The sequence below is a fragment of the Rhinatrema bivittatum genome, chromosome 1, assembly GCF_901001135.1.
Source record: "Rhinatrema bivittatum chromosome 1, aRhiBiv1.1, whole genome shotgun sequence".
In the NCBI taxonomy this organism is placed as follows: domain Eukaryota; kingdom Metazoa; phylum Chordata; class Amphibia; order Gymnophiona; family Rhinatrematidae; genus Rhinatrema; species Rhinatrema bivittatum.
This window is the reverse complement of record NC_042615.1, coordinates 83,900,306-83,927,655: the sequence shown is the minus strand read 5'-3', so window position 1 is coordinate 83,927,655 and position 27,350 is coordinate 83,900,306. Positions and strand designations below refer to the sequence as shown.

Here is a 27,350-nt window from a genome sequence, read left to right as displayed (position 1 = left end):
AATGAGGAAATGGCACTGCAGCCTGGTGTTTGGAGAATTTTAAATAATTGTTATGAGTTTTTAATTGTTGGATATTATTCTGTTCATAGTTTTTGTGAAACATTTATTCTGCTTATTAGTATAGTTTAAAATTATTGCTGTGTGGGGATCTATAGCTGCTTGGCTAGTTCTGTTTTCCTAATAGGAGGTGTATTGGGGTTTAGGGCCTGATTTAATATTTGTAGTGTTGCCTTTTCATAGGTAGGGTTGTTACTGTTTGTGTGCATTCCATAATACAGGTTTAACTGTGTGCAGATTAGTTTATGTGCATTACTGCAGATCCTGGGAGTACGTTAGGTCAGTTCTGTATATGTGACAGAGGTGAGATATTTTACTAGCATGTAAGTGTTTGTATCAGTATTATTTGTTGTGTTTTCTCAAGAGGATATGCACTGGTGATAAACTGCTGTCTTTTCATAAGTTGGGCTATTGAGCCTGGTATTAGGAGTTTGTGTTGCTGTTACTGAGATGACACTAGAACCAGAATATATTTTTTGTTAGGTGAGTTGTACAGGGAATGTCATAATTCTGCTTTACATCCATAATTGTGGGTCAGGGGGGTTCCTGTGGATGCAAACTGTACTTTTACATTTAGCCCTATGATGGTCATGTGTTCAGTGTGTCATGCATGTGAGAACCATTTGTCAGGTGTGTTCCGACAGAAAATAGGTTGAGAACCACTGGTATAAAGTATACTCTTGTCCACTAGCAACAGTTTTTTTCTTTTCCATGGAGGAATGGAATACATTTCTCCCATATACAGGACGATGAAATAAGGTGTGCTCAGCTGAGTGCACTGGTTCACCTGCAGTTGGACATGTGTCCATGGCCCCTTATGCTATAAGGGGATTAGAGTGTCCACAACACATATCCAATGCGCAGAGAAACTGATAGCGCTGATCACATGCAAATGCATGCTGCTGAAGCTATTAGCTATGCTCCCCAGATGTAAAAAAAAAAAAAAAAAAAATTGTGCGCAGACCCACATATTTTTACACTCAGAAATTAATGCCTGCCCAGAGCAGGCATTAATTTCTGAGCAGCCCAAAAAGTTGTACAGAAAAGCAGAAAATCCTGCTTTTCTGTACATCTTCCAACTTAGTATCATGGCAAATTAAGCCAGAGGAATGAAAAGTTTAAAAGATTAAAAAAAAAAAAAAAAGTGCCAGCGGTCAGGTTAGGGAAACAAACATTCAGTTAACGAACATCCATTTTCCAAACCCATGGCTGTGCACTGGTTAGGAAAACAGATGCTGATATATTCAGCATCCATTTTTCAACCATCTTCCAGCTGCCCTCTCCAGGGCACCCGCTGCCAAGGAGGCAATAAGGGCATGCAATCGACCCTAGTGCCTCCTTGGCAGTGCGGCCCCCTGCCAGGAGAGGTGCCTGAGCGTGCATTAGTAAAGCAGGTGCTGAACACTGAGCGCCCGCTGTTGGCGCACTTTCATTGCATCGGCCCCATATACAGATCACCAGGGATGTCCTCCACTGCAAATCTGCCTGAGCCACTACTTACCTGGATAAGTCAATAATTATCCACAGACATTTTAACATTTTTTCAAAGCCCCTTTATTAGTAGTTTTAAGTAGGGATGTGCATCGGGTGCCCAATCGGTTGTGCTTTCGGATTCGTGTGGCTGCGGGAAAATCTTGTTTTCCCGCGAATCGGCATTTGTTTTTTTTTAGTAAAAAATCATTTTTCGGCTTAGTGTGCGCTAACGGGAGTTAGCACACTAACTCCTGTTAGCGCACACTAACAAAAAATAACAAAAATAAATGGTTTTTTTGTTAGTGCGCGCTAACGGGAGTTAGCGCGCACTAACCCGAAAAATGATTTTCACGAAAATTTGGGGGGAAAAGTCTTCATTTCATGATTTACCCGATATATATAAAGAATTAAGAATCATCGTACGATATTTCAATTCGTTATAAAACGATTTACATCCCTAGTTTTAAGTGCCAGTGCAGTAATGCTTGAAACCTAACTCCAGCTCTAACCCAGGAGTTAAGTGTCCCACACTAAGAACCATGTGCTGGCCAGTTGCAGTTTCTCTGCTCAATTCCCTCATTGCATGGGATTTCCATGTAAGGGCGCATCAGCAGCAAGTTTTGCGCAGCAAGTTTTGCGCACTGAAAATGTGCGTTCAAATGCAGGCAAAGAGGTGTGTTTGGCTGCACGCACCTTTCTGCATCAGCCTAAGTGTGTCCTGGTTCTTCACCTGAATTATGATTAGCCATCAGCACAACTTGATCACCTGTATAAATGAAGCCTGAAAGCAGAATTTGTTTCTTCAAAATATCAAATCAGAATGGATTGATCCCCCCCACCAAAATATCAAATGTAGCTTTGCATTAAACTTCACAAGCTGACTGCTTTTCCTATTGCATGAGAATTAGTTCCCGGTCTTTTATCATTCTGTCCTGTCCTGTGTCTCCAACAACCACTAGCAAACAATGGATTGTTTGCTAGAATGTGGGCCTCTTGGCCTCAGTTTTAATACCTTACAGGTAGTTGTTACTTACTTTTTGTTTAAATCCTTTTTGTTCACTGCTCTGCAGGCACCATTGTCTGACCCCCACCCATTAATCTGATAAATTGCATGGTTTTTCTTGTTTACATATCCCTGATATGTCCTGATTAAACTATTTTAAACTTCATCTATACCTTTTTACATCTATACCTTTTTACATTGCAGTTGACTTCTGACAACACATCTGGTCAGCATGTCCAAATGCAATTTTCAAGCTAGTTTAGCAAAAGCTAGTGAATATGTGCATACATATTGGCCCATTGCATTACTTTGATCACTCTATTATATGGCAAAGAGCTATTTCCATTCTCATATGTTAACTCAGGCCGATTCAGTACTGGTGTGCATAAAATGATTGCATGCCTGCTCTTCTAACGTGTGCTGATCCACCTCTCCTGAGTGCCCGATTTTATTTAAGTTACCTGCTGAGGTACAAAGGAGGCACTAGGGGAAATGGTGCATCCCTAGTGCCTCCTCGGCATGGGCACCCAGGAAAGGAGACTGTCAGCAGGTTAGGAAACAAACAGTCAATACCATCATCCATTTTCTCCTGCTACTGGCACAATATACAACCACAATGGCCTGGACCGATTATTGGGCACCCAGATGTTTTTTTTTCTCGAAAAGGTTTTTGTTTTTTTTAAATGATTCTGCTTTCTGTAGCCCCTCCTACCTAGTATAGAGACAATACTAGTAGGAGGAATCAAGAAAGCAGCAATTTGGGATTTTTTCAATGCACCCTTGAGTGTGGCAGACCTTTACGCCAGCCCCGGGCTGGAGTAAAATTTGCCACATTGCAAGGGCACATTGGCCATGCAGGAAATGTTTTGCATTGCAGGGATTAGCAAATAGCCTCATCTACATGCACTTTACATGTGATGAATGCTATTAGCTTCACGCTCAATTGGACACATGTTTTGGACATGCTAAGCCCTGTTTTGCATCATTGGTTATGGACGTGCATCCAGTCACGTGATGAGTCATGCACTGGCCATAATGCACAGTATTGCATCAGCCTGCTAATGCATATTGTGAGGCTCCTCACTTTAATATTCCTGCATCACACGGGCTAATTGCTTATTCTCATCCTTTGTTTTTCAGGTACAGACTGAAAAGAGGCAGTAGCTAAATCTACAAATGAAATGCTGGACTCCCAATGTATAATTCTTAGAAGTGGAACTGTTTACATGCAGGAAACTATGCTTGAATTAAGCTGTTAACTCACTGAAAGATTTATTAGAAATTAAATCAATCTTCTCCAGAACTACATGTGTTTTCTTATATTCCCATTTAATTCATAATTTAACATCACAGTAATATTGTCCACAAATTTAGCAAACTTAACTGAATTATTATTTTCTTGTACTGTATGCTCTTGCCATGTAATTAATCTAACTCCTTGAAGGACACAATTTCTAGACAAGCTAAGTACTATTACAATTACATTCATATATATCTATATCTATCTGTCTATATATGTATGTATATTATCCTAGCTATATAAAATCAGAATGCAGCATATGTTCGCTAGTTTTATATGACTATGCACATATATGTATACCTATAACCTCTCGTCTCCTTCCCCCTCCCCCAACTAAAACCCCAGAGTACTTAGTAGGGATGTGCATTCGTCCAGGACGAATTAGGCAATTTGAACAAAAATTTGAACAAAATTGCCTAATTCATCCTGGTTCGGGAAGCCTGAAACCCTAAGGAATTTTTCCCAAAATTGTGTGAAAAATTTGTTTTCGGATTTAGTGCGCACTAACCGATAAGTTCGAGCTTCACACATCCCTAGAACTTAGTGTTATCAGATTCTTCCAGCAACCCCTAATTGGTGAATTTGTTACTAGTTGGATTCATTTATAGGAAGGTACAGTTTGTTATTACATGTAATAATGGGTCAGACCAAGGGTCCATTGAGCCCAGCATCCTGTCTCCAACAGTGGTCAATCCAGGCCATAAGAACCTGGCAAGTACCCAAAAACTAAGTCTATCCCATGTTACTGTTGCAAGTAAAAGCAGTGGCTATTTTCTAAGTCAACTTAATTAATAGCAGGTAATGGACTTCTCCTCCAAGAACTTATCCAATCCTTTTTTAAACACAGCTACACTAACTCCCCGTTACTGCACACTAACTCCTGTTAGTGCAAACTAACATTTTCCCATTAGTGCACACTAAAACGAAATTCGTATCTCCCTGAATAAAGACCCGAACCGTGGGAAATACGAAATGTCCTGCTGCGTGACGAAAACGATCCCCAAACCGATAGGATCAGGCTTCGCAAATCCCTAGTACTTAGTGTTATCAGACTCTTCTAGCAACCCTAATTGGTGAATTTGTTACTAGTTGGATTCATTTATAGGAAGGTGTAGTTTGTTATTACATAAGAACATGCCATGCTGGGTCAGACCAAGGGTCCTTCAAGCCCTGCATCCTGTCTTCAAAAGTGGCCAATCCAGGTCATAAGAACCTGGCAAGTACCCAAATACTAAGTCTATCCCATGTTACTGTTGCTAGTAATAGGAGTGACTATTTTCTAAGTCAGCTTAGTTAATAGCAGGTAATGGACATCTCCTCCAAGAACTTATCCAATCCTTTTTTAAACCCAGCTACACTAACTGCACTAACCACATCCCCTGGCAATTCCAGAGTGTAATTGTGCGTTGAGTGAAAAAGACCTTTTACAGATTAGTTTTAAATGCGCCACATCCTAACTTCATGGAGTGCCCTCTAGTCCTTCTATTATCCGAAAGAGTAAATAACTGATTCACATTTACCCGTTCTAGACCTCTCATGATTTTAAACATCTCTATCATATCCCCCCTCAGCTGTTTCTACTCCAAGCTGAACAGTCCTAACCTCTTTAAATCTTTCCTCATATGGGAACTGTTTCATCCCCTTTATCATTTTGGTCGCCCTTCTCTGTACCTTCTCCATCGCAACTATATCTTTTTTGAGATGCGGCGACCAGAATTGTACACAGTATTCAAAGTGTGGTCTCACCATAGAGCGATACAGAGGCATTAGGACTTTTTCCTTTAATTCACCATTCCCTTTCTAATAATTCCCAACATTCTGTTTGCTTTCTTGAATGCCACTGCACACTGAACTGACAATTTCAATGTGTTATCCACTATGATGCCTAGATGTCTTTCTTGGGTGGTAGCTCCTAATATGGAACCTAACATTGTGTAACTATAGCATGGGTTATTTTTCCCTATATGCATCACCTTGCACTTATCCACATTATATTTCATCTGTCATTTGGATGCCCATTTTTCCAGTCTCACAAGGTCTTCCTACAATTTATCACAATCCACTTGTGATTTAACTACTCTGAATAATTTTGTATCATCTGCAAATTTGATTACCTCACTCGTCATATTCCTTTCCAGATCATTTATAAATATATTGAAAAGCACGGGTCCCAATACAGATCCCTGAGACACTCCACTGCCCACTCCCCTCCACTGAGAAAATTGTCCATTTAATCCTACTCACGGTTTCCTGTCTTTTAGCCAGTTTGTATTCCACAAAAGGACATCGCCATATATCTTATGACTTCTTACTTTTCCTAGAAGCCTCTCATGAGGAACTTTTTTAAAACGTCTTCTGAAAATCCAAATACACTACATCTACTGGTTCAACGTTTTCTACATGTTTATTAACCCCTTCAAAAACGTGAAGCAGATTTGTGAGGCAAGACTTGCTTTGGGTAAAGCCATGCTGATTTTGTTTCATTAAACCATGTCTTTCTTTTTTTTTTTTTTTTGTTTAATTCTTTTTATTGGAAATTCAAAACATGAGTACAAAAATGGCAATAACTGATCCTGAAAAAGAACTACCAATTAGACATAATATTTTTTACGAGAAAAGGAAGGAAGGGTAGAAACGAAAAAAGAAAATAATAGACATTTAGAAGAAAGAAGAAGGCATAAAGAGAGAGCCAGCTGCCGACCATCCCCCAATTAGTCATTACAAAGATGCTATGTAATCATCAAGTGGCTTCCACACCTGCATCCATGATAACATTCTATTGAATTTAAGCGCCATTGCTTTTTCATATTTCCTATACAGGCAGACGGAATTCCACCATAAATGTTCAGAGAGCATATCACTATGCTTCCAACTGGCAATAATATTATGTGTTGCTACAACTAGGAAAAATCCAAAAGTTTACACTGGATAAGGGGGAGTCTAAAGATGGGTTTGCCCCCCGCAATATAACCATAGCATAAGTTATGGGATGAGTGAGCCCTAGTATCGTGGAAACCATGGTCCAAATTTGTTGCCAAAAAGCATAGACATAGGGACATGAAAAGAGCATATGAGATAGGATTGTTTTATTCACGTTATAGGAGCAGCATGCATGCGAAGTAAGCAGGCCTGCTCGATGCAACTTCCAAAGAGTCCAAACCGCTCTATGCATCACAAAAAAGAAAGTCTGGGTTAAACTGGAATATAATGAAATGAAGGAAGACACCTTCCATTATAGATCCAGTTTACAGGAATAGAGACACCTGAGAAATCAGAAGACCATAGTGGGTGCAGGCCTGATATAGATCGTAGTGGTGCAAAAGTTTTAAAAAGTTTATGCAATCAGGAAGCCAGGTGTTCCTGGTTACCATAATCCTGATACACTGCGAACAGAAGAGGTAAGTTATCATTGACCAGGTCAGGTATATGAAGAAGTTGGAGAGCACTACGTAATTGTAGCCAGGCAGAAAACTGAGACACCGGCAGAGCAAATTTTTCTCTCAACAGGTCAAAGGAAAGCAGAGTGTTGTCCTGCAGCACTGAGGAAAAAAAACAAATTCCTTTTCGCTGCCACAAGAGCCAATTAAGTGGATGCCCCCTAATTTTTATTAATGCATTATGCCAAAGAGGGGCAAACTTCGATGTCCACCATGAATGGGTGTTGGGTGGATTAATTGAGTCGAATTCAGACAGAGCTCAGTGTAAAGAGCGCAAAATGGGATTGGAAGCATGTCGAAAGAGAAGAGATATCCCAGGAAACATTTCTGCTGGATAAGGCTGGAGGTGTTGTTCTATAGGTAGCCAGCAGGGGTGGTCCAGTGCAGCAGACCAGTGTGTGTAAAGGATCCTTGTTGTAATATAAATGCCTGGTGATAAGTATAAAAATCTATGAAATTGACCCCACCAATCTGCTTTCCAGCCTTCAATTTAGGTAATGCAATACGAGGCACTTTATTCTGCCACAAAAATCGTGTTAAAAGTTGATAAAAATCCCTAGAGAAATAAATGGGAATCATGGATAATACATAAGTTATCTTATGAGTGAGTACCATCTTAACAGTGTCAAGCCTCCCCCACCAAGTAATGTGTAAGGGGGACCACTGTAGGGTGGCATCGTGTATTTGCTGTAGGACAAGCGATTCACCCTATCATTGTCAGGGTGCCCATATAAAATCTAATGCCCAAACACTTAAGACCATTAGTTACCTTTTGTATTGGATAGCTAGAGAGGTCTGCTAAGACCCCAGAGAATCCAAAGGGAGCATCTCAGTCCTATGCCAATTTATCTTATAACCAGATATGGAGGAGTAAGAAAATATTAAAGTAAATAGATGCGAGAGAGCCCTTTTTAAATATTGGGGTTACATTAGTCACCCTCCAATGTTCAGGTACAATATTTGATTTTAATGATAGATTACAAATTTTTACTAATAGATCTGAAATTTCATTTTTTAGTTCCTTCAGAACTCTGAGGTGTATACCATCCAGTCCAGATGATTTACTACTCTTCAGTTTGTCAATCAGGCCTAACACATCTTCTAGGTTAACCATGATTTGATTCAGTCCATCTGAATCATTACCCATGAAAACCTTCTCCAGAATGGTTATCTACCCAACATCCTCTTCGGTAAACACCAAAGCAAAGAAATTGTTTAATATTTCTGTGATGACCTTATCTTAGTTAAGTGCCCCTTTAACCCCTCGATCATTTAACAGTCCAACTGACTCTCTCACAGGCTTACTGCTTCGGATATATTTAAAAAAGTTTTTACTGTAAGTTTTTGCCTCTATGGCCAACTTCTTTTCAAATTCTCTCTTAGCCTATCTTATCAATGTCTTACATTTAACTTGCCAACGCTTATGCTTTATACTATTTTCTTCTGTTGGATACTTCTTCCAGTTTTTGAATGAAGATCCTTTGGCTTTTGGCTAAAATAGCCTCTTTCACCTCACCTTTTAACCATGCCGGTAATCATTTTGCCTTCCTTCTACATTTCTTAATGTGTGGAATACATCTGGGCTGTGCTTCTAGGATAGTATTTTTTAACAATGTCCACGCCTCTTGCACACTTTTTACCTTTGTAGCTGCCCTTTTCAGTTTTTTTCTAAATATTTTTCTCATTTTATCAAAGTTTCCCTTTTGAACGTTTAGCACTAGAGCCTTGGATTTGCTTACTGTCCCCCTTCCATTCATTAATTCGAATTTGATCATATTATGATCACTATTGCCAAGTGGCCCCACCACCATTACATCTCTTACCAAATTCTGTGCTCCACTGAGAATTAGATCTAAAATTGCTCCCTCTCTCATCGGTTCCTGAACCAATGGTAGGAGCACAAAAATGGTGCCGGCTGTCCATTGCTCCTACCATGTGACAGGGGCCGACCAATGGCACTGGTAGCCCCATGACATAGTAAGGGCAATCGGCGCCATTTTGAATACCGGCAGCCAACAGCCCGAGTGCAGGAGAATGCTCCAAGACCCCTGCTGGACCACCAGGGACTTTTGGCAAGCCTTGGGGGGGTCAGGAGGGTGGGGGGTTGTAGTTAATTAAGTTTAAAGGGTTGGGATGGGTTTTTTTTTTTTAACTTTAATGGGAAACAAATCCCATATGTAACTAATGGACGAATCGGGGTCCCCCGGAAACGAATGTAATGGATTTGGGTCCCGACGAATACAAATACCGAATCGAACTTATCCGTCCCTGCTGCATATCCCTATGATGCCCACATGTAGTACCACAGCTGGCTCCTCCTCAGCACTGTCTAAAATCCTTTCTAGATGACGTGTGAGGTCCACCACCTTCGCACCAGGTAGGCATGTTACCAGGCGATCCTCACGCCCACCAGCCACCCGGCTGTCGACATTCCTAATAATCGAATCACTAACTATGAACGACTGGCCTAACCCTTCCCTCCTGGCCAGTAGCCCTTGGAGACATATCCGAGGTGTGAAAGGACAATGCACCACCTGAAGAGCAGGTTCTTGCTACAAGATCTTTTCCTGTTGCACCAGGTTGATGCTGACTGATCATGAGCCCTTCTTCCTCCAAGGCAGCACCAGGGCTGCCAGTCTGAAGTTGGGACTTGGCTTCTACGTCCCTGAAGATTTCATCTATATACCTCTCTGTCTGCATCAGCTCCTCCAGGTCTGCCACTCTAGTCTCCAGAGATCAGACTTGTTCTCTGAGAGCCAGGAGCTCTTTGCATCACATGCACATGTACAATTTCTCATTTATTTTTATTTATTTATTTATTTATTTAAGTATTTTTATATACCGTGGCACGTTGGAAACATCATCTCGGTTTACAGGTAACATGTGACACTTGATCCAAAGACTGGGAAGCCCCCCTGTTGCTGCTGGACTGCTGCCTTCATCTCAAATTTTTTCAGTTCCTAGTTAAGTTTTAGGTTGCTATGGGGCCGATGCAATACAGTGCACTCACCCGAGTGCACTGTTTAACCCGCTGTCGGCCGCGGGTTAAATAGGCGCGAATCCATCTCCTAATGCAATAGGGGGATTAGCGCCTATTTAACACGCATCCGGCACAGAGTGAATGAGATAGTGCTCATCACATGCTGGATGAGGGGTGGGAGGGTTGGGAAATACAAACAGTCTAACTTCTGCTTATTAGCTGCCTTACTGACTATTAAATGCACAAGCATACTAAATAATATACCCCAATAGTTTACTTCACCCCAATACTTAAAAAAAATAAAAATTCCCAAGCAAAACTCACTGATTCCTTTCAGCCACCAGCAGGGTGATCCTCTCCTCTCAGTGCTCTCACTGGATTGTGGGATCCCATCCATTTATATTCATATATCTATAAGAGCTTCTTATACAAATCACTTTTACAAGCTGCAAATTAAGTTTATCCAGTTTACTGCTTCTGACTAGTTGGCAGTCTATTCCACATGTTGCCACAGTTCACTACTAATTCATGCACATCTTTGCTCATAAATTAAACAAATTGATATGCTTATCTTGTTTATAAAACTTTGCCATTAACAAGGCTCACCAGCATCCACCCCCCCAGTCTGTATGTGTTGATGTGTGCACGTGCAAATGCACACCTCATACTCGCATTCTCTTTTCCTACAGTCCACATGTTCTCTGGCCCAGCAGGGTCCCTCTGTGCCGCCACCTAGCAGGCTTCGATCATTGTGTCGCATCCTTGCTGCAACCTGCATCTCTCTCAGGCCCCTGCTGTTTTGCATCTGTCTACCTCTCTCTGAATGTCTCTTGGATCCCTTGCTTCTGCTCGTCTGACTGAATCTCTAACCGGTCGTTCACTGCTCTGCACCTGTCCAAATCTTAAGTGGTCCCTCACTAATTCCTCTTCTGAGTGCATCTCTATCTGATTCCTTGCCAACCTATGCCACCTCTCTGAATCTCTCTCCTTTCTGTCCTGTGCTTCTTTTTCTACTTTCTTTTTATTCCATCACAGACTTTATCACACCACTGCCATTTACTGAAACTGTAACTTCAAGTGGTAACTTAAAAACACACTCTGTCCGGTTTATACTACAGTGCTACTGTGTGCTAATATAATATCACCTTCTACCAGGTCCCCTTAGTTTGTTTCTTAATGAGAAAGATTACTTTATAGGCTACCCCCATGTACCTGATATCCAGTTGCTAAGCATCTGCTGCACTGTGAAGCAGTCTCCTCTCCTTTTTCCCCTGCTCTGGACAAGGTTGGCACACTGTCCTTCAGCTCTCCTTGGTGGTGCTGGATGGAGAGTCTCACACTCCTCGTTCCTCATAAACATTGCAACAACCAGGATCCCCAGCTGTACCTCTGGCACATCAAAGTTTTCTGCTGGCTCCCTTCCTCTCTCATGCTTGAGTTTTGCTGTCTCCTTTCTTCTGCCCAGTGGGTGCTGCTAACTGATTGCCCTTCTCCTGTCGGCTCCCTTTTATCTCCTTCTCTTTCACCTCTACCCCTTAACTCTGCTGACCAACTGGCCCTGGCGGATGCTGATTGCCGCCACCACCTCTCCTGCACCTGCCCTTTAGGGCCTTTTTCCACCCTCTATTGTTCCTCTCCCCAGGAGTCCCCCACCTCTAGGCTGGGACCCCCTTGAATAGCAAATAGCAAGCTGGACGGGAAGCCGAAAGCAAAAGCCCTGTACTTGTTATACGCCCGCATTCATCGAGGCAGCTGAGCTTCAGGTCTGACGCAGAGACACTCGCTTACACAGCATCTTGCACTATTGTGAGCGCAGGGCCGGTGCAAGGGGATTTGGCACCCTAGGCGAGCCTTCTCCCTTGCGCCCCCCCCGTTGCGCCGCCACCCCCCGGTCTCGGCCCCGATTCCTACCTCATTCTCGATCACGCCCGTTGACTGTGTGGTTTTCCTGTCACAAGCAGGTTGGGCACTGCTCGCGGCCAACAAATCTCCACTCCTCTTTGCCACGGCTTGTGGCCCCATATGACTCGCACCCAGTGGCGCCCAAGGATCTCCGGCACCCAGGGGCCAATGCATTTGTGTGCCTCTCCAGCATCGCCCCCTTAATCCTTCTTGTACTAATGCTTAAGGTCACAGAAAATCAGTGGTGTCGCTAGACAGAAGAATTTTGGGGCGGGGGGGGGGGGAGCCAAAATGACATTTCTTCATCACACCCACCTCTATAGCATGGATCCTGCTTTCAAATTGGTTATTTAAAAAAAGTGTTAATAAAAAAGTCCAAAGGCTCTTCTGGGTAATTTTAAAAAGCTGGCCAGTTTCACACTATAAAATTACTTGATAGCCTCATTCAACTAATTCTATATGGCTATGAGAGTGAAGTCAGGAATATATAGGAAGGAACAGAATGTCAATACAAATCCTGCATCTTCAGTTCTCTAACTCTGTGCATCCACTGAAATTCCCCCAAACAATGGAGCTTGGATGTTTCCCTTACAGCTCATCATAGTAAGAGATATTTTCAAATTCTGGTGTCACCTCACAGTAAGCGCAGCAGAAACACCTTCCACTGCCAGGCACATTGTGAACTAACACAAAACCCCGCAAAAAAGACACTCAAAATCTATACTGCAAACCCATCGTAACATAAGAGTAATAACACCAAGGACTCAAACAACAATAACTCTACCTTTGAAAAAGCAAGGGTTTACACTGGGTCCTAGAATACCAATACACCACCTACTGAGGAAACAAAACAAACCCGATTGCTAATGATCCCTATACAGACACTATATGCAAGCAGAATCTCTCATCATGGTCACACATACAGAGCAGAGACAAACCTCTCATCAAATACAGAATAAAGCCACATAAAGTATAAACAGAAATGTGCAGACAAAAACTGAACTGTAAAACGCATCACGCCAGACTCTATACAGTGTAACAATGGAAAAACAAAAATGTCACCATTCCTTGTGAAACAAATCAATAATATAAAGATATATAAATCATTAATCATAATTATAAAACCATACAAATAAGATAATTTCAAAACAGCTGATGAATAGAATATCCAATAATTAAAGATTAATGCAAATTTTGAAAGCTTTACCAAACACCAATAAAATATTTCAAACAGCAGACACATCACATACTACCCAATAATTAAAATGGTAGTCAATCAAGAAAAATGAACTTAAAAAGCCACCTTTACTTACCCTCTCCAGCAGTTCTCCTACTCCTTTCCCTTGCAGGCCATACCAGAAGCAGCAGTAGCTGCTGAAGCTGTCCTCACAGTCCTCTTCCTTAGGGACCACAACCAGTATCTTCTCTCTCTCTCTCACATACACACACACACACACACAAGTCACACCCTCAGGACCAGTTTCTGTCTCTCACACATCACTCATCTCCCCAACCAGTCTCTCTCTCTCTCTCTCTCTCTCTCACACACACACACACATACACACACATACCAGTCACCTCTCTGGCCAGTCTCTCTCAATCACACAATGCTCTCGCTCTCTCTTACTAACACACAGGCTTTCAATCACACACATGCTCTCTCTATTTCACTTACACACAAGCTCTCAATCACACACGTTCTATCTCACTTACAAACAGGCTCAATCACATACATGCCCTCTCTCACAGCCACAAGTCAGCCAAAAACATGCTCCATCTCTCTCGCACACACACACTGACACACACAAGCACCCTCCCTGACTCACATATACACCACACACATATAGAAGCACCCTCCCTGTCTCACATATACACCACACACATACAGAAGCACTCTCCCTGTCTCACATACACATTACACTCACAGAAGCACCTTGCTTTCAGACTTACAGCATTTTTCACTTTTACTAAAAGTGAAAGTGATGCTCCCATCCATTAAATAAGAAAACCACATTCCTATCAGAAGGCAAAATGATACCCTTCCTTCAGGTTCTGTCCTCCCAAGGGACAGCCACCTACACCTTCTCTTGTTTTATGCTTTCAGGCAATAAAGCAAGTGTGTTTCTTCAAACTATCAGATGTATGATTATTCATGTGGGAGATATGGAACAGAAATACATCCTTAGTCAGCTTCCCTTTTAAATGGAAGACTCCAGTCTTAGTCATTTAAAAATATACATTTTCTAAAGGCTTAAAAAAAAAAAAAGCAAAACTGTTTCAGATTGGAACTATTCTAGTCTTCATACTTAAATTATGCTTAAAAAAAAAAAACAGCACCCTTAGAAACGCTTTCTAAGGGTGCTGCATTTAAATTACAATATCCATGTAAATGTTGTCTGCTTTACCAAGATCAAAGAAACATTTTCTTTGAACCATAGCAGTTAAGGGCTTTCTTGGATTCTCACTCCACTCCTAGTTAGACTTGCTGTCTGATGTAAATTAGAAATGTAGGTGGAATCTGCTTTAGTCATCCATCAATGTATTTCCATTAATTTATGTATTTGTGCTCCTATTTTCTTAAGCCCTCCTATTTGTATTCCTTTATTTTATTCAAGCACAGATGTATATTTTGTGCTTATATTTTGGTATTTTTTTTTCATTCTGCACTTGAAGCGATTCCTACAAGTAAATACTTGTAATATGTTAAAATGCAATAAATAAAAAAATAAAATTAAAAAAAAAAACCACCTGGCATCAGTATCTTAAATTTGTGATTTTGCTGAGATAAACATTTTAAATACTTTAATTTTTTTTTTTTACTTTAGTATTTGTCTCTACCCACTTTGTTAAATTTTATTTTCCAGCAGAGGGATTCTTAAAATTTAGTAATTTCATCTTTCATCCAACTTTTCAACAAAATCAGCACAAAGTTGAGGTATATGTATTATCACACTTCATTTTTTTAAACTGGCAGATTCCTTTCTCACATACACATACACACACAGAAGCTCCATTCCTTTCTTACATATACATCACATCACACACACACACACACACACACACACACACACACAGAAAGAAGATCGGCGCAGCCGTTCTAGCTGATCATGTGGCCGAAGAAAGGAAGATCAGTGCACCCGGAGACCAGCCGCCGAGACTTAAGGGGCGCCGCGGCAGGCAGCCAGCCCCCGACTCTCCCTGCCTCCCCCCCCCCAGTGCCACCCTCCCGACTCCCCCCCCTGGTGGTCCAGCGGAGGGCCCGGGAGCGATCTGCCACTCCCGGGGCCTCGGCTGCCACTAAGCAAAATGGCGCTGGTGGCCTTCAGCCCCTGTCACATGGTAGGGGCTAAAGGTCACCGGCACCATTTTGCTTAGTGGCAGCGGAGGCCCCGGGAGCGGCAGATTGCTCCCGGGACCTCCGCTGGACCACTAGGGGGGTGTCGGGAGGGTGACACTGGCAGGGCGAGTCGGGAGCTGGCTGCCTGCCGCGGGGCCTCCTAAATCTCAACGCTTGGTCTCCATCTAGGCGAGGAAGGCTGGCAGAATTTTGAAAGGGCACGTTTTGCCCTTTCAAAATTCTGCTGCCTGCCACGGCGCCCCCTAAGTCTCGGCGCCCTAGGCACAGGCCTAGCTCACCTAGTGGTTCCGCCGGCCCTGTGTGAGCGTGTGGAAGGGGGGAGGGGGGCAGGTACCTCTTGATTCGCGTGCTCTCTCTCTCTCCTCAGCCTCAGCAGTCGCGCACATTCCTCCTGAGCAGGCTGGGTGGAGGGGGCGCGCACTGGCCACAGGGAAAGAGGCGAGCGGAGAGCGCACAGTGTCGAGCCGCCTATCCAGCCGCTGGGAGGAGCACCTAGTGAGGGCTTACGGCAAGGTGATGTTCCGTTTCCCCTCCCCTCCCCTCCATGCACATCACCACTTTCCACGTCTTCCGCTCCCCCTCTCCTCCCCCCCCCCCCATTTTTTTAAATCCAGCCAGATATATCTTTAAGGAGGGCTACTCCAGCTTGCGTTTATCCACCGTGCTTAGCTCTTGTTCCCTTTCCATCTCCCGCAGATGATGAAGGTGGGAGCTTTGCTGTGTGCCTGTGCCGTAGCCTGCAGTCAGGCACTGGTAGCGGCTACGGGCAGATCGGACGGAGGAAATTTTCTGGATGACAAACAATGGCTTACCACTATATCACAGTACGACAAGGAAGTCGGGCAGTGGAACAAATTCCGAGATGTAAGTGCTTCCTGATTTTATTACCGGGAGGGGGGGGGGGGTTGTATTTTATCCCTTCCCTTTCTCTCTCAAGTAAAAGTTAGAGGAGAAGACACTCTCCTAATACTCCTCGTCTTAGATCATTTGTACGGATTTCCTGGTTCATGAGCACTTTTTTTTTCACCCCACCAGAAGCACTTTCAGATCAGCCAGGGATGCTTGAAATTCTCAACTTGGAGCCCTGCGACTCCGTTAGGGAGCTGGGCACAATGGGGCGGGTAAGGCAAGGTAGGCAGGGCTAAGCGGGAAGGGAGTAGAAAAGGGAGAGCCAGCACAGGCAGCCCCTCTTTTTTGTCCTGTGCAGAGCTGCTTCATCAGCTTCAGATCAACTCTAGGATCAAGCAACTTTACCTCCTTGCAGGGCTATTCTATATCAGTTTTGTTTCCTGGTTCCTCATGCTCCAGCGCTGCCGAGCCCAGCCGGGGTGGCTCATCTCTCAGCACGGCTGTGCTGTTAGAGGCTCCAGCCGGGGTGGCTCATCTCTCAGCAGGGCTGTGCTGTTAGAGGCTCCAGCCGGGGTGGCTCATCTCTCAGCACGGCTGTGCTGTTAGAGGCTCCAGCCGGGGTGGCTCATCTCTCAGCACGGCTGTGCTGTTAGAGGCTCCAGCCGGGGTGGCTCATCTCTCAGCAGGGCTGTGCTGTTAGAGGCTGATCTCAGCAGGGCTGTGCTACAACAGTTTTGCTTTCACTTTCACTTTGCCTCCAAGCACGGCTGTGCTGTAAGAGGAGCAGATCAGCTAAAGGAGCAGGAACGATTTCTTTGATTACATCATTGGGTAAAGTACAAACATTTTGCGGCTTATAGGCAAAATGTTGAGAATATTAATAGTAATTTTGTGCTGCTAAGGTCGGGAAGGTATGCTCACCCCCCCTCCCCCCTTTTGCATTGAGCTGGCTCTGCATTACCAGTACTTTATTTAATGAAAAGGTTTTGAATGCATGGCTGCTTCTGCCTGGAATGTTATTTTATTTAAGGAAATGCCTTAGCACATGGCTGGTTATATATATTTTAACTATTATATATTTAGTGAAACGCCATGGGCACATGGCCACACTTTACCTGTTGTTATATATATATTTTATGAACTCATGGCTGGCTTTCAGCACAGTGCTTGCTCTGCATTACTGGTTGCTGTATTTATTGAAAGGGCAGCGAGTGCAGGGCTGGTTTTCATTCACTTGTAGCCTTTTAAGAAACGCCATTGAAGGGGTCTGCACATGGTGAATGCATAGGTGGTTAGAGCACATGGCTGGCAGTAGCAGGTTTGGTAGCTCAGTGGTTAGAGCACTGGTCTTGTAGGCTTGCTTTACTTTAAAATCGACGTTTTCTATGTATTCCTTTACCCCTCGCTCTCTAAATTGCTAGGAAGTGGGCAGGCTTCATGTCTGCCATGCTACCTCAACAACCTGTGGATGTGCTTTGTTATACCTAAGTAATCTGACCAATTAAAAAGTAGCCGTAGTTGGGAATTCTGATGATATGTCTATGGGATAGCGGTACGGCATCTGAGTGCTCAGCCAGGTTAACAGGATGTTTTTTATATTAATCCTAAAGGTGATATTTAGTATTCGGTTATTATTTAAAGGGACAGCTGTCCCATGTGCACATTTATACTGAATTATAAGGGGTACAGGACCCTCAGCTTGATAGATATGATGGTTTAGGCTGTGCTTTGCAGCTCTATACAAAGTAAATTAAAATATTAATAAAAGGTCAGCTTACATCTTAGCATGGTATTGTGGTTCTTATTGTAAGGGATTGCCAGCAGCCATCTTAAAGTAGCACATGGCAGGGGTTAGCACATGGCAGCGGCCATATTTAGGATCGCCACGAGCATATTTTGACGCCGGTGCCGTGATAATCCCAACTGAGAGCCTGGTGCTGTATCAAAAAAAAAAAAAATTAAGACAAGTAAATTATTAAAGTCTGCTGATCAATTAATTGTGACTTTGTAATACAGTATTTACCAGTACAGAATGGCGACAGCGAGCCAGTGGTCATCGACCGCAGCTGAGTCCGCGACGCAGCATCAGCCCCCCCTTGAGGCAGACGGGTCAGCAGTGGGTCTGATTGAAGTTCCAAGCCCCAAAATTCAAGGCCTAGCAGGAAGACCGTAAGGAAGGGAAAACGTCAGAAGCAAATGGGTACTTCCAATCCATCATCACACTCCGCTACAACTCCTCCCAATGTAACAGCAGCAACACCCATTCCTGCAGTTACAGCTATAAGTGACTTAGACCTGTTGCTGTTGGAGGTTAAGGAGCATGCTGCCACGCATGGCACAGATTGGCTTAGGCAGCGCATGTCAGAGTTTCCCTCTCCGTCTCAGGAGTGCCCACCAAGCGACGAGCCTCAGCAAGATTCCACATTGATCTCCTTTATTCCAAGGAGTTCGGCAGCTTCTCGCAAGAGGAGCACCAGACCACAGCAAGCAGGGGCATTAGTCGGAAAGAGAAAGCGCCCGGCGGGCCTGAAAACGATTGCGGCCGGGCCCCACGGTGGCGATGGGGCTCCCACGCCGACATCGGGTTCTGGTACTGCCCTCGGCTCACTGGCTACAGCTTCTACGGCTGCTAGCACTGGGACCACTTCACGTGACTTGGGACGAGGTAAGCCCCAGACTTGCAACCCTTTATCATCATCAGATTGCAGTGATACTGAGAGAGTGTTAGCCAAGTCGCTTTGCTCTCTATTCCATTCTCTTAAAAGAAAGAGGAATGTGAGCCAAGGCAATTCGGCTGCTGATGTCTAGGGTGCTAATCCGGTAACCGTGCCAGAGATCAGTGGGCAAACGGTTACTGAATCAGGGAGGCTACAGAGTATGCTGGCCACTCAAGGTATGCCAGCCTCACCCGCTATACCAGCCAACACTCTGCCAGCCCCAGTTCAACCGACTTTGCCGCCTGTAGATATAAATCCTCTTTTACACACTGCTAATTCGGCGGTGCAAATTCCAACACAGCAGTTGGGGAATGAGGTTTTATGTGGGGTTACGTCCTTAGCTCACAGTGTGCCAGACACAATAAAAGACAAAATATTGAAGAGGGAGTACATTGACATATTTTCCCTCCTTGTTACGGATATGGAAGAGGAACCCGAAAAAGGGGGATCCACTGAGGCGAAAGATAAGAGGCCAAAGGTTGCCAAGAACCTCCAAAATTGGACCAGGGCTTTCCATATTTTTATGTCCGTGATTGTGGAACATGAGCCTGCACATGCTCCCTTTCTCATAAGATACATGGACACCATCTTGACAGCACAAAGGAGGGGAGGGTGGGCCTGGCTTAATTATGACATTCGTTTTAGGAAAAGCATGGCCCATAACCCCGCCATCTCTTGGCAACACAGGTTGATTGACCTTTGGCTAGATGAGATGACCCTACAGAAGTCCTCATGGGCGGAGAGAGCGGGTACATCATACAGTCATCCGAGGGAGAGGGGCCTATATCAAAGGGATAGATTTTCCTTTCAAGGTTTGGGGAGGCGGGACACATGCAGGCAGTTCAATGCTGGCCACTGCACATGGAAAAATTGCAAGTTCAGGCACACTTGCTCCACATGCGGTTTTGGCTCCCACCCAGCCGCTCAGTGCCGTACCTCCAGGGATCAAAGGCAGTTTCCGCAGCAGCAGGTGGGACGCTCGCCTGATTTCGCGAGCCCCAACCCCGGTCCGCGTTGAGGCAATGCGCCCGTGGCTGGATCGCTATCCCTACCAAACTGAAGCGGAGCAAATTTATGCTGGTTTCCTGTATGGCTTCCGAATCCCTATTCAATCTATACCCCCTTTAGCGTTAGACTGCCCCTCTGAGCAATGCATGATCACTGGCGATGCATGAGGAGAAGGCGAATAAAAAAGTTCAAGCGGAATTGGCGCTAGGTAGGATAGCTGGCCCGTTCCCTTATCCACCTTTTTTCCAAATCTAGTAATATCTCCTCTGGGCATGGTACCCAAGAAAGAGCCAGGCCATTTCCGGCTCATACACAACCTGTCTTTCCCGCCGGGTAATTCGGTTAACGACCAAATCGACCCCCATTTGTGTGCGGTGTCATACTCCTCCTTCGACTCTGCAATCCAGCTGATCAAAGATGCAGGGCCCTGCGTGCACATGGCTAAGGTGGACATAGCATTCCGCCTTCTGCCAGTGCACCCAGACTCCTTCCACCTTTTGGGTTTTCAATTCAAGGGGCAGTATTATTTTGTCCGCTGCATTCCAATGGGCTGTTCAATTTCCTGTGCATTGTTTGAATTGTTTAGTTCCTTCTTGCATTGGGTAATCGAACAGCAGTCGGAGAGAAAGCAAATAGTATACTACCTTGATGATTTCCTATTGGTAGGGAGGGACAGTGCCGACTGCCATAACCTACTGGCCATCGCTCAAGAGGTGGCCAGGCGTTTTGGCATCCCCTTAGCACAAGAAAAAACAGAAGTCCAGCTACCACAATTACCTTCCTCGGTATCGAACTGGATGCCCAGGCCCAGCAGTCTAGGTTACCTACTGGAAAAAAATTTTAAACTCAGGGAGACAATCTTGGAGATGCGCAGCCTCAGGAAAGCCACCTTGAGGCAGTTCCAGTCATTGATCGGATTGCTTACCTTTGTGTCAAGAGTAATTCCTATGAGCAGGGCCTTTTTACGCAGGTTATCACTTGCTACAGCGGGGGTTCGGAAAAAACACCACCGTATAAGGGTCTCCAGGGCAATTAAGAGTGACCTGCTGGTGTGGGAGACCTTTCTAACAGAATTTAATGGCGTAGCTTTTTGGCAGGACCCCCCAAGGCATAACAGTGAGCTAGAATTATTCACAGATGCGGCAGGAGGTGTTGGTTTTGGGATTTATTTCCAGGGAGCTGCAATCGTGGCACCAGCACAAAGTCACCAAAGATCTAACCTTCCTTGAATTATTCCCAATTGGGGTTGCCCTTGTCATCTGCGAGGAGTCCCTTGTAGGATCTCACATAATTTTCAGATCCGATAACATGGCTGCGGTGCAAGTCATTAATGCTCTGTCTGCACGCACTTTTGAATCAAATGCCCTCATCCGGCATTTGGTGCTAACGTGCTTGCTTTTCCATATCATATTTAGAGCAGTCCACGTCCCAGGTAGAATAAATAACATTGCTGACTCTCTCTCCCGCTTACAGTTCTCGACATTCCACAGACTAGCGCCGATGGCAGACTGTTCCCCAACTCCCATACCCAAGGCGGTGTGGCTACTTGGCCCCCCGAACTTTGGAACATGATCCTGGGGTCTTTGTCTGTGAACACTCATAAGAGCTATCTCCTGGCGCTTCAGGAGATACTGAGATTCCTGGGGAAGGAATCCCTTGAAGAAATAGTGGCCATTGCCTGTTTCCACGTTGCTGGCATTTGTAATGCATTGCAAGAGACAAGGAAAGTCCAGGACAGCGGTAGCAAATCGCCTAGCTGGCATTTCCTTTTTCTCTAGGCTTCAGGGGTTTCCCAGTTGCTCCGCATTATTTCCTATTAAAAGAGCCATGTTGGGTTGGGCCAGGGAGAGCCCCCCGGGAAGGGACAGCAGAAAACCCATTACCATCCAGATCCTCAGGAATATACTCAAATGCCTGGCAGACGTTTGTAGCAATGAAGTGGAATCACTTTTATTCAAATGTGCATTCTCCCTGGCTTTTTATGCAGCCCTGAGAGTTAGTGAGCTGGCAGCTGACGCTAAGCACGGACCTTCGACAGCATGCCTGCAATGGGAGGATACAAAGCTGGAAGGGAAAAAATTGATCCTGCGCATCCCTAGGTCCAAAACAGACCAGCTGGGAGTGGGAGCATATATCACCCTCCACGAATGGCAGGGGGAGACCACGTGCCCTGTTCGCTGCACGAGATCATACTTGCAGATTCGGCGTTCAACATGCGGAGGCCCTCTGTTGGTGCTTTTGTCTGGGTTACCTCTGACTAGATACCAGTTTGCTCAGGTATTGCATTTGGCGTTAACATCCCTGGGTATGAGCACGGTGGGCTACTCGTCGCACTCCTTCCGCATAGGAGCGGCGAAGGCAGCAGCCGGCCTGGGTCTGCAAGACAGTGAAGTCATGGCCATTGGCAGATGGGGGTCAGGGAGATTTAGATCATATGTGAGGCCACCGGGTTACTTTGCGGTTAAGGGGCAGCCATGATCATTGTACATCCACCGCTTCACATCTTTTTCTTCTCTTCTTATGCGCAGACCATTGTGGGAGGCTGTCATTCGCATGGATCATCGGGCACTCTTATGTGCGTTGGGCACATAAGCGGGCCCAGCAGCGCCCGACAGGGGAGCATCTAGGGATGGCAAAGCAGCGAATGGTATTGATTTGGAGAGGAATTTCAGGGATGGTATGGGACCAACTATTACAGACTGTTTTGGAACTGCGCAATAGCAATCCAGTTACGCCTACAGCCCTCGTCATACACCTGGGTGGCAATGATATGCCTCGGACCAAGAGCATAGCCCTCACACAAAAAATGCAAAAAGACCTCCTGGTATTGCATAACATGTTCCCGCAGTTGGTGATTGTATGGTCCTGCATCACCCCTCGCAGAGTTTGGAGGGGGGAAAGATCTCATGCAGCAGTGGAAAATGCCAGGAAAAAGATCAACAGATGGATGGCTAAATTCATGAGTACCATTGACGGTTTGTCTGTGACGCATGAATTGATAGACGAAAGCCCAGGGATGTTTCGGCATGGCGGGGTACATCTATCGGACATAGGTTGGGATATTTTCAACTCCGACCTACAAGATAGTATTCAAGCGGTTGTACACCTGTTGGCCGCAGCCCGGTTGGGTGGGGGGTCCACGGTAAGCAGTTCCGCTACCGGGGAACCTTGGCATGGTGACTGGCACAAGCAACAACCCCCCCCCCCCCCCGCATTTAGGAGAGTCCAACAGGCGGTTCGGACTGGTCAAGCGGCCTAGCAGAGCCAGCGCAGTCCCTCGACGCTTCAACGGCCGAGAGGAAAGAAGCAAGAGATGCTGAAGCGAGGCGATTAGAACAAACGTTCCCAACTTCCACGGTCGGGTCGACGGACGCTATGGCTTCAATGGCCAGGGGTCAAAGGACAACTCCGCGGCTTATATGGCCAAGGGGTGTGCACCCGCCTCAGCTGATTTTCATACCTTCAACTTTTAGAAGCGTTGGGGGGGGCCATCGCTAGTCACTATCTTTGTTATGATCAGTTATGCAGTTGTGTATAGTAACAATGATGTTATAGTTATGCTTGCTAATTGCCGTTTATTCAATGCTTATGGGCTGCGGCCAATTTTATCCAACCAATAAAATCTGCTTTTCGAATGAAGTCATTGCAATTGCGCCGTATGTTGGAAGTGGGAGGAGGGGGGGGGGGAGGCAAGGCAACCTTTACACTGCCCATTTTTACAAGCAGCAAATCAAGTTTATCCAGTTTACTGCTTCTGACTAGTTGGCAGTCTATTCCACATGTTGCCACAGTTCCCTACTAATTCATGCACATCTTTGCTCATAAATTAAACAAATTGATCTGCTTATCTTGTTTATAAAACTTTGCCATTAACAAGGCTCACCAGCATCCCCCCCCCCCCAGTCTGTATGTGTTGATGTGTGCACGTGCAAATGCACACCTCATACTCGCATTCTCTTTTCCTACAGTCCACTTGTTCTCTGGCCCAGCAGGGTCCCTCTGTGCCGCCACCTAGCAGGCTTCGATCATTGTGTCACATCCTTGATGCAACCTGCATCTCTCTCAGGCCCCTGCTGTTTTGCATCTGTCTACCTCTCTCTGTTGTTCCTCTCCGCTCTGTCTCTGTCTGAATGTCTCTTGGATCCCTTGCTTCTGCTCGTCTGACTGAATCTCTAACCGGTCATTCACTGCTCTGCACCTGTCCAAATCTTAAGTGGTCCCTCACTAATTCCTCTTCTGAGTGCATCTCTATCTGATTCCTTGCCAACCTATGCCACCTCTCTGAATCTCTCTCCTTTCTGTCCTGTGCTTCTTTTTCTACTTTCTTTTTATTCCATCACAGACTTTACCACACCACTGCCATTTACTGAAACTGTAACTTCAAGTGGTAACTTAAAAACACACTCTGTCTGGTTTATACTACAGTGCTACTGTGTGCTAATATAATATCACCTTCTACCCTTAGTTTGTTTCTTAATGAGAAAGATTACTTTATAGGCTACCCCCATGTACCTGATATCCAGTTGCTAAGCATCTGCTGCACTGTGAAGCAGTCTCCTCTCCTGTTTCCCCTGCTCTGGACAAGGTTGGCACACTGTCCTTCAGCTCTCCTTGGTGGTGCTGGACGGAGAGTCTCAGACTCCTCGTTCCTCTTAAACATTGCAACAACCAGGATCCCCAGCTGTACCTCTGGCACATCAAAGTTTTCTGCTGGCTCCCTTCCTCTCTCATGCTTGAGTTTTGCTGTCTCCTTTCTTCTGCCCAGTGGGTGCTGCTAACTGGTTGCTCTTCTCCTGTCGGCTCCCTTTTATCTCCTTCTCTTTCACCTCTACCCCTTAACTCTGCTGACCAACTGGCCCTGGCGGATGCTGATTGCCGCCACCACCTCTCCTGCACCTGCCCTTTAGGGCCTTTTTCCACCCTCTATTGTTCCTCTCCCCAGGAGTCCCCCACCTCTAGGCTGGGACCCCCTTGAATAGCAAATAGCAAGCTGGACGGGAAGCCGAAAGCAATAGCCCTGTACTTGTTATACGCCTGCATTCATTGAGGCAGCTGAGCTTCAGGTCTGACGCAGAGACATTCGCTTACACAGCATCTCGCACTATTGTGAGCGTGTGGAAGGGGGGAGGGAGGCAGGTACCTCTCGATTCGCGTGCTCTCTCGCTCCTCAGCCTCAGCAATCGCGCACATTCCTCCTGAGCAGGCTCGGTGGAGGGGGCGCGCACTGGCCACAGGGAAAGAGGCGAGCGGAGAGCGCGCAGTGTCGAGCCGCCTCTCCAGCCGCTGGGAGGAGCACCTAGTGAGGGCTTACGGCAAGGTGATGTTCCGGCTCCCCTCCCCTCCCCTCCATGCACATCACCACTTTCCACGTCTTCCGCTCCCCCTCTCCTCCCCCCCCCCCATTTTTTAAAATCCAGCCCGATATATCTTTAAGGAGGGCTACTCCAGCTTGCGTTTATCCACCGTGCTTAGCTCTTGTTCCCTTTCCATCTCCCGCAGATGATGAAGGTGGGAGCTTTGCTGTGTGCCTGTGCCGTAGCCTGCAGTCAGGCGCTGGTAGCGGCTACGGGCAGATCGGACGGAGGAAATTTTCTGGATGACAAACAATGGCTTACCACTATATCACAGTACGACAAGGAAGTCGGGCAGTGGAACAAATTCCGAGATGTAAGTGCTTCCCGATTTTATTACCGGGGGGGGGGGGGGGTTTGTATTTTATCCCTTCCCTTTCTCTCTCAAGTAAAAGTTAGAGGAGAAGACACTCTCCTAATACTCCTCGTCTTTGATCATTCGTACGGATTTCCTGGTTCATGAGCACTTTTTTTTTCACCCCACCAGAAGCACTTTCAGATCAGCTAGGGATGCTTGAAATTCTCAACTTTGTATTCCCGTCTGCACTATCTTGGCAGTGTGCTAGTAAGCTCAGATGCATTTCCAGCGTATTATTATGAAGTAATAAAAGATCGATCTCATTCTAATGGATCACTGAAAACTTAAGCTGCACCAAAAAAAAAAAAAAAAGGGGGAGATCAGGCGAAGCAAGGTTGTAAATTGATTCTTTTTTTTTTTCTTTTTTTTCAATTAGGGAATAGTTGAGCTGAAAATTATTGCCAGTTGCTGAATGATCTGAAAGTACTCTCTTTCATAGGTGTGCTTTCGATCCATTTGACCATATATCCCCTATAGTTTGTATGTATTTACTAGAAACAAATAATATCCAATAACTATGTGTTGCTTTGGTGGAGGGATTAAATTGGACTTGGCTAGAAGAGACGTATTTGATTGCCATTAGAATGTTAGAGAAAGCTTCCTGTTGAGAAAGGAAATGTATGTAAATAGCCATTTAGGGGTATTTGGGTCATCTCATTGTTTGTTTCTAACCTGCATGCAGTCCTAGTTGCCGTATTGGTTCTGCAGAAAACTGGAATCTTTCTAGAGTGCGATGCCTTTTAAAGGACCTGCCAAAGGGAAAAAAATGCATTCAAGCTGTTTTTGCAGCCCTGGAGGAAAAGAACCCCACATGGATTACTACAGCTCACTCTCTCACACTGGTGGCATAGGCAAGACACATACCCAGTTTTCTGCAGCTGTGCACTAATTGTGACCCTCAGGACTGCGGTTTGCAAGATTCACAGAAAGGTGTTGGGAATTATTCAGTGGCAAGCAATGGAAACAAATCAGCCTGAACTTCTCATATCACTGCAAGTGCAAATCAAAATGTTGTCACAAGATCATGACTTGAATAAATGGAAGGAATGCATTTCTCTCTAAGAGTAGGGGGATAGTTCTTTAGTGGAATGGCAGCAGTCACAGTACCCTGACTTTTTTTTATCATTGATCACTGCAGAAGATCACCTAGTTCCAAATATATGAATATGCTGTTGTGGTTGCATTACTATGCAGAAAGTAAGGCAATTGTTTACTTTGTGCAGGTTACATAAATTGCTGTGAAAAAAAGAGAAATAGGTGTACTAAAGTATAGATCGATTGGTTATATAACCTTTTGTTAAATATTTTACAAGTGATAGCCTTGGATTAAATTTATGTAGCTTTGGGTGCAGACCATTAGGACCAATGTGAATTGCTTGCTTGTCCCACGAAAACACTAGAAAGCAGAGTTACACCTGGATTAAATAAGGCAGGCAGTTTACTGAGCTGATCACAGTTCTAGTTACATAAAGTCCTTATACAAAATGAAATGGCAATTTAATCTTATCTGTTAGGTTTTGATTGCAGAAATAATTTGAAGAATCAGTTTTGATGTTT

At 44.9% G+C, this 27,350-nt stretch overlaps 1 protein-coding gene and 1 long non-coding RNA gene across 2 annotated transcripts in view; one reads left to right on the top strand and one right to left on the bottom strand.

Annotated features, from left to right (window-relative positions):
• Positions 1 to 15,973, bottom strand: part of LOC115073443 — a 31,434-nt gene extending 15,461 nt beyond the window's left edge. Inside the window, exon 1 of the long non-coding RNA XR_003852022.1 lies at positions 15,845 to 15,973. This is a non-coding gene — a long non-coding RNA (uncharacterized LOC115073443). The remainder of the gene's footprint in view (positions 1 to 15,844) is intronic.
• Positions 15,974 to 17,066: 1,093 nt separating this feature from the next.
• Positions 17,067 to 27,350, top strand: part of LOC115092804 (testican-3-like) — a 678,739-nt gene continuing 668,455 nt past the window's right edge. The window contains exons 1-2 of the mRNA XM_029604134.1: positions 17,067 to 17,190; positions 25,584 to 25,751. Of these exons, the coding sequence (XP_029459994.1) occupies positions 25,584 to 25,751 (168 nt within the window). The 5' untranslated portion in view covers positions 17,067 to 17,190. The remainder of the gene's footprint in view (positions 17,191 to 25,583; positions 25,752 to 27,350) is intronic.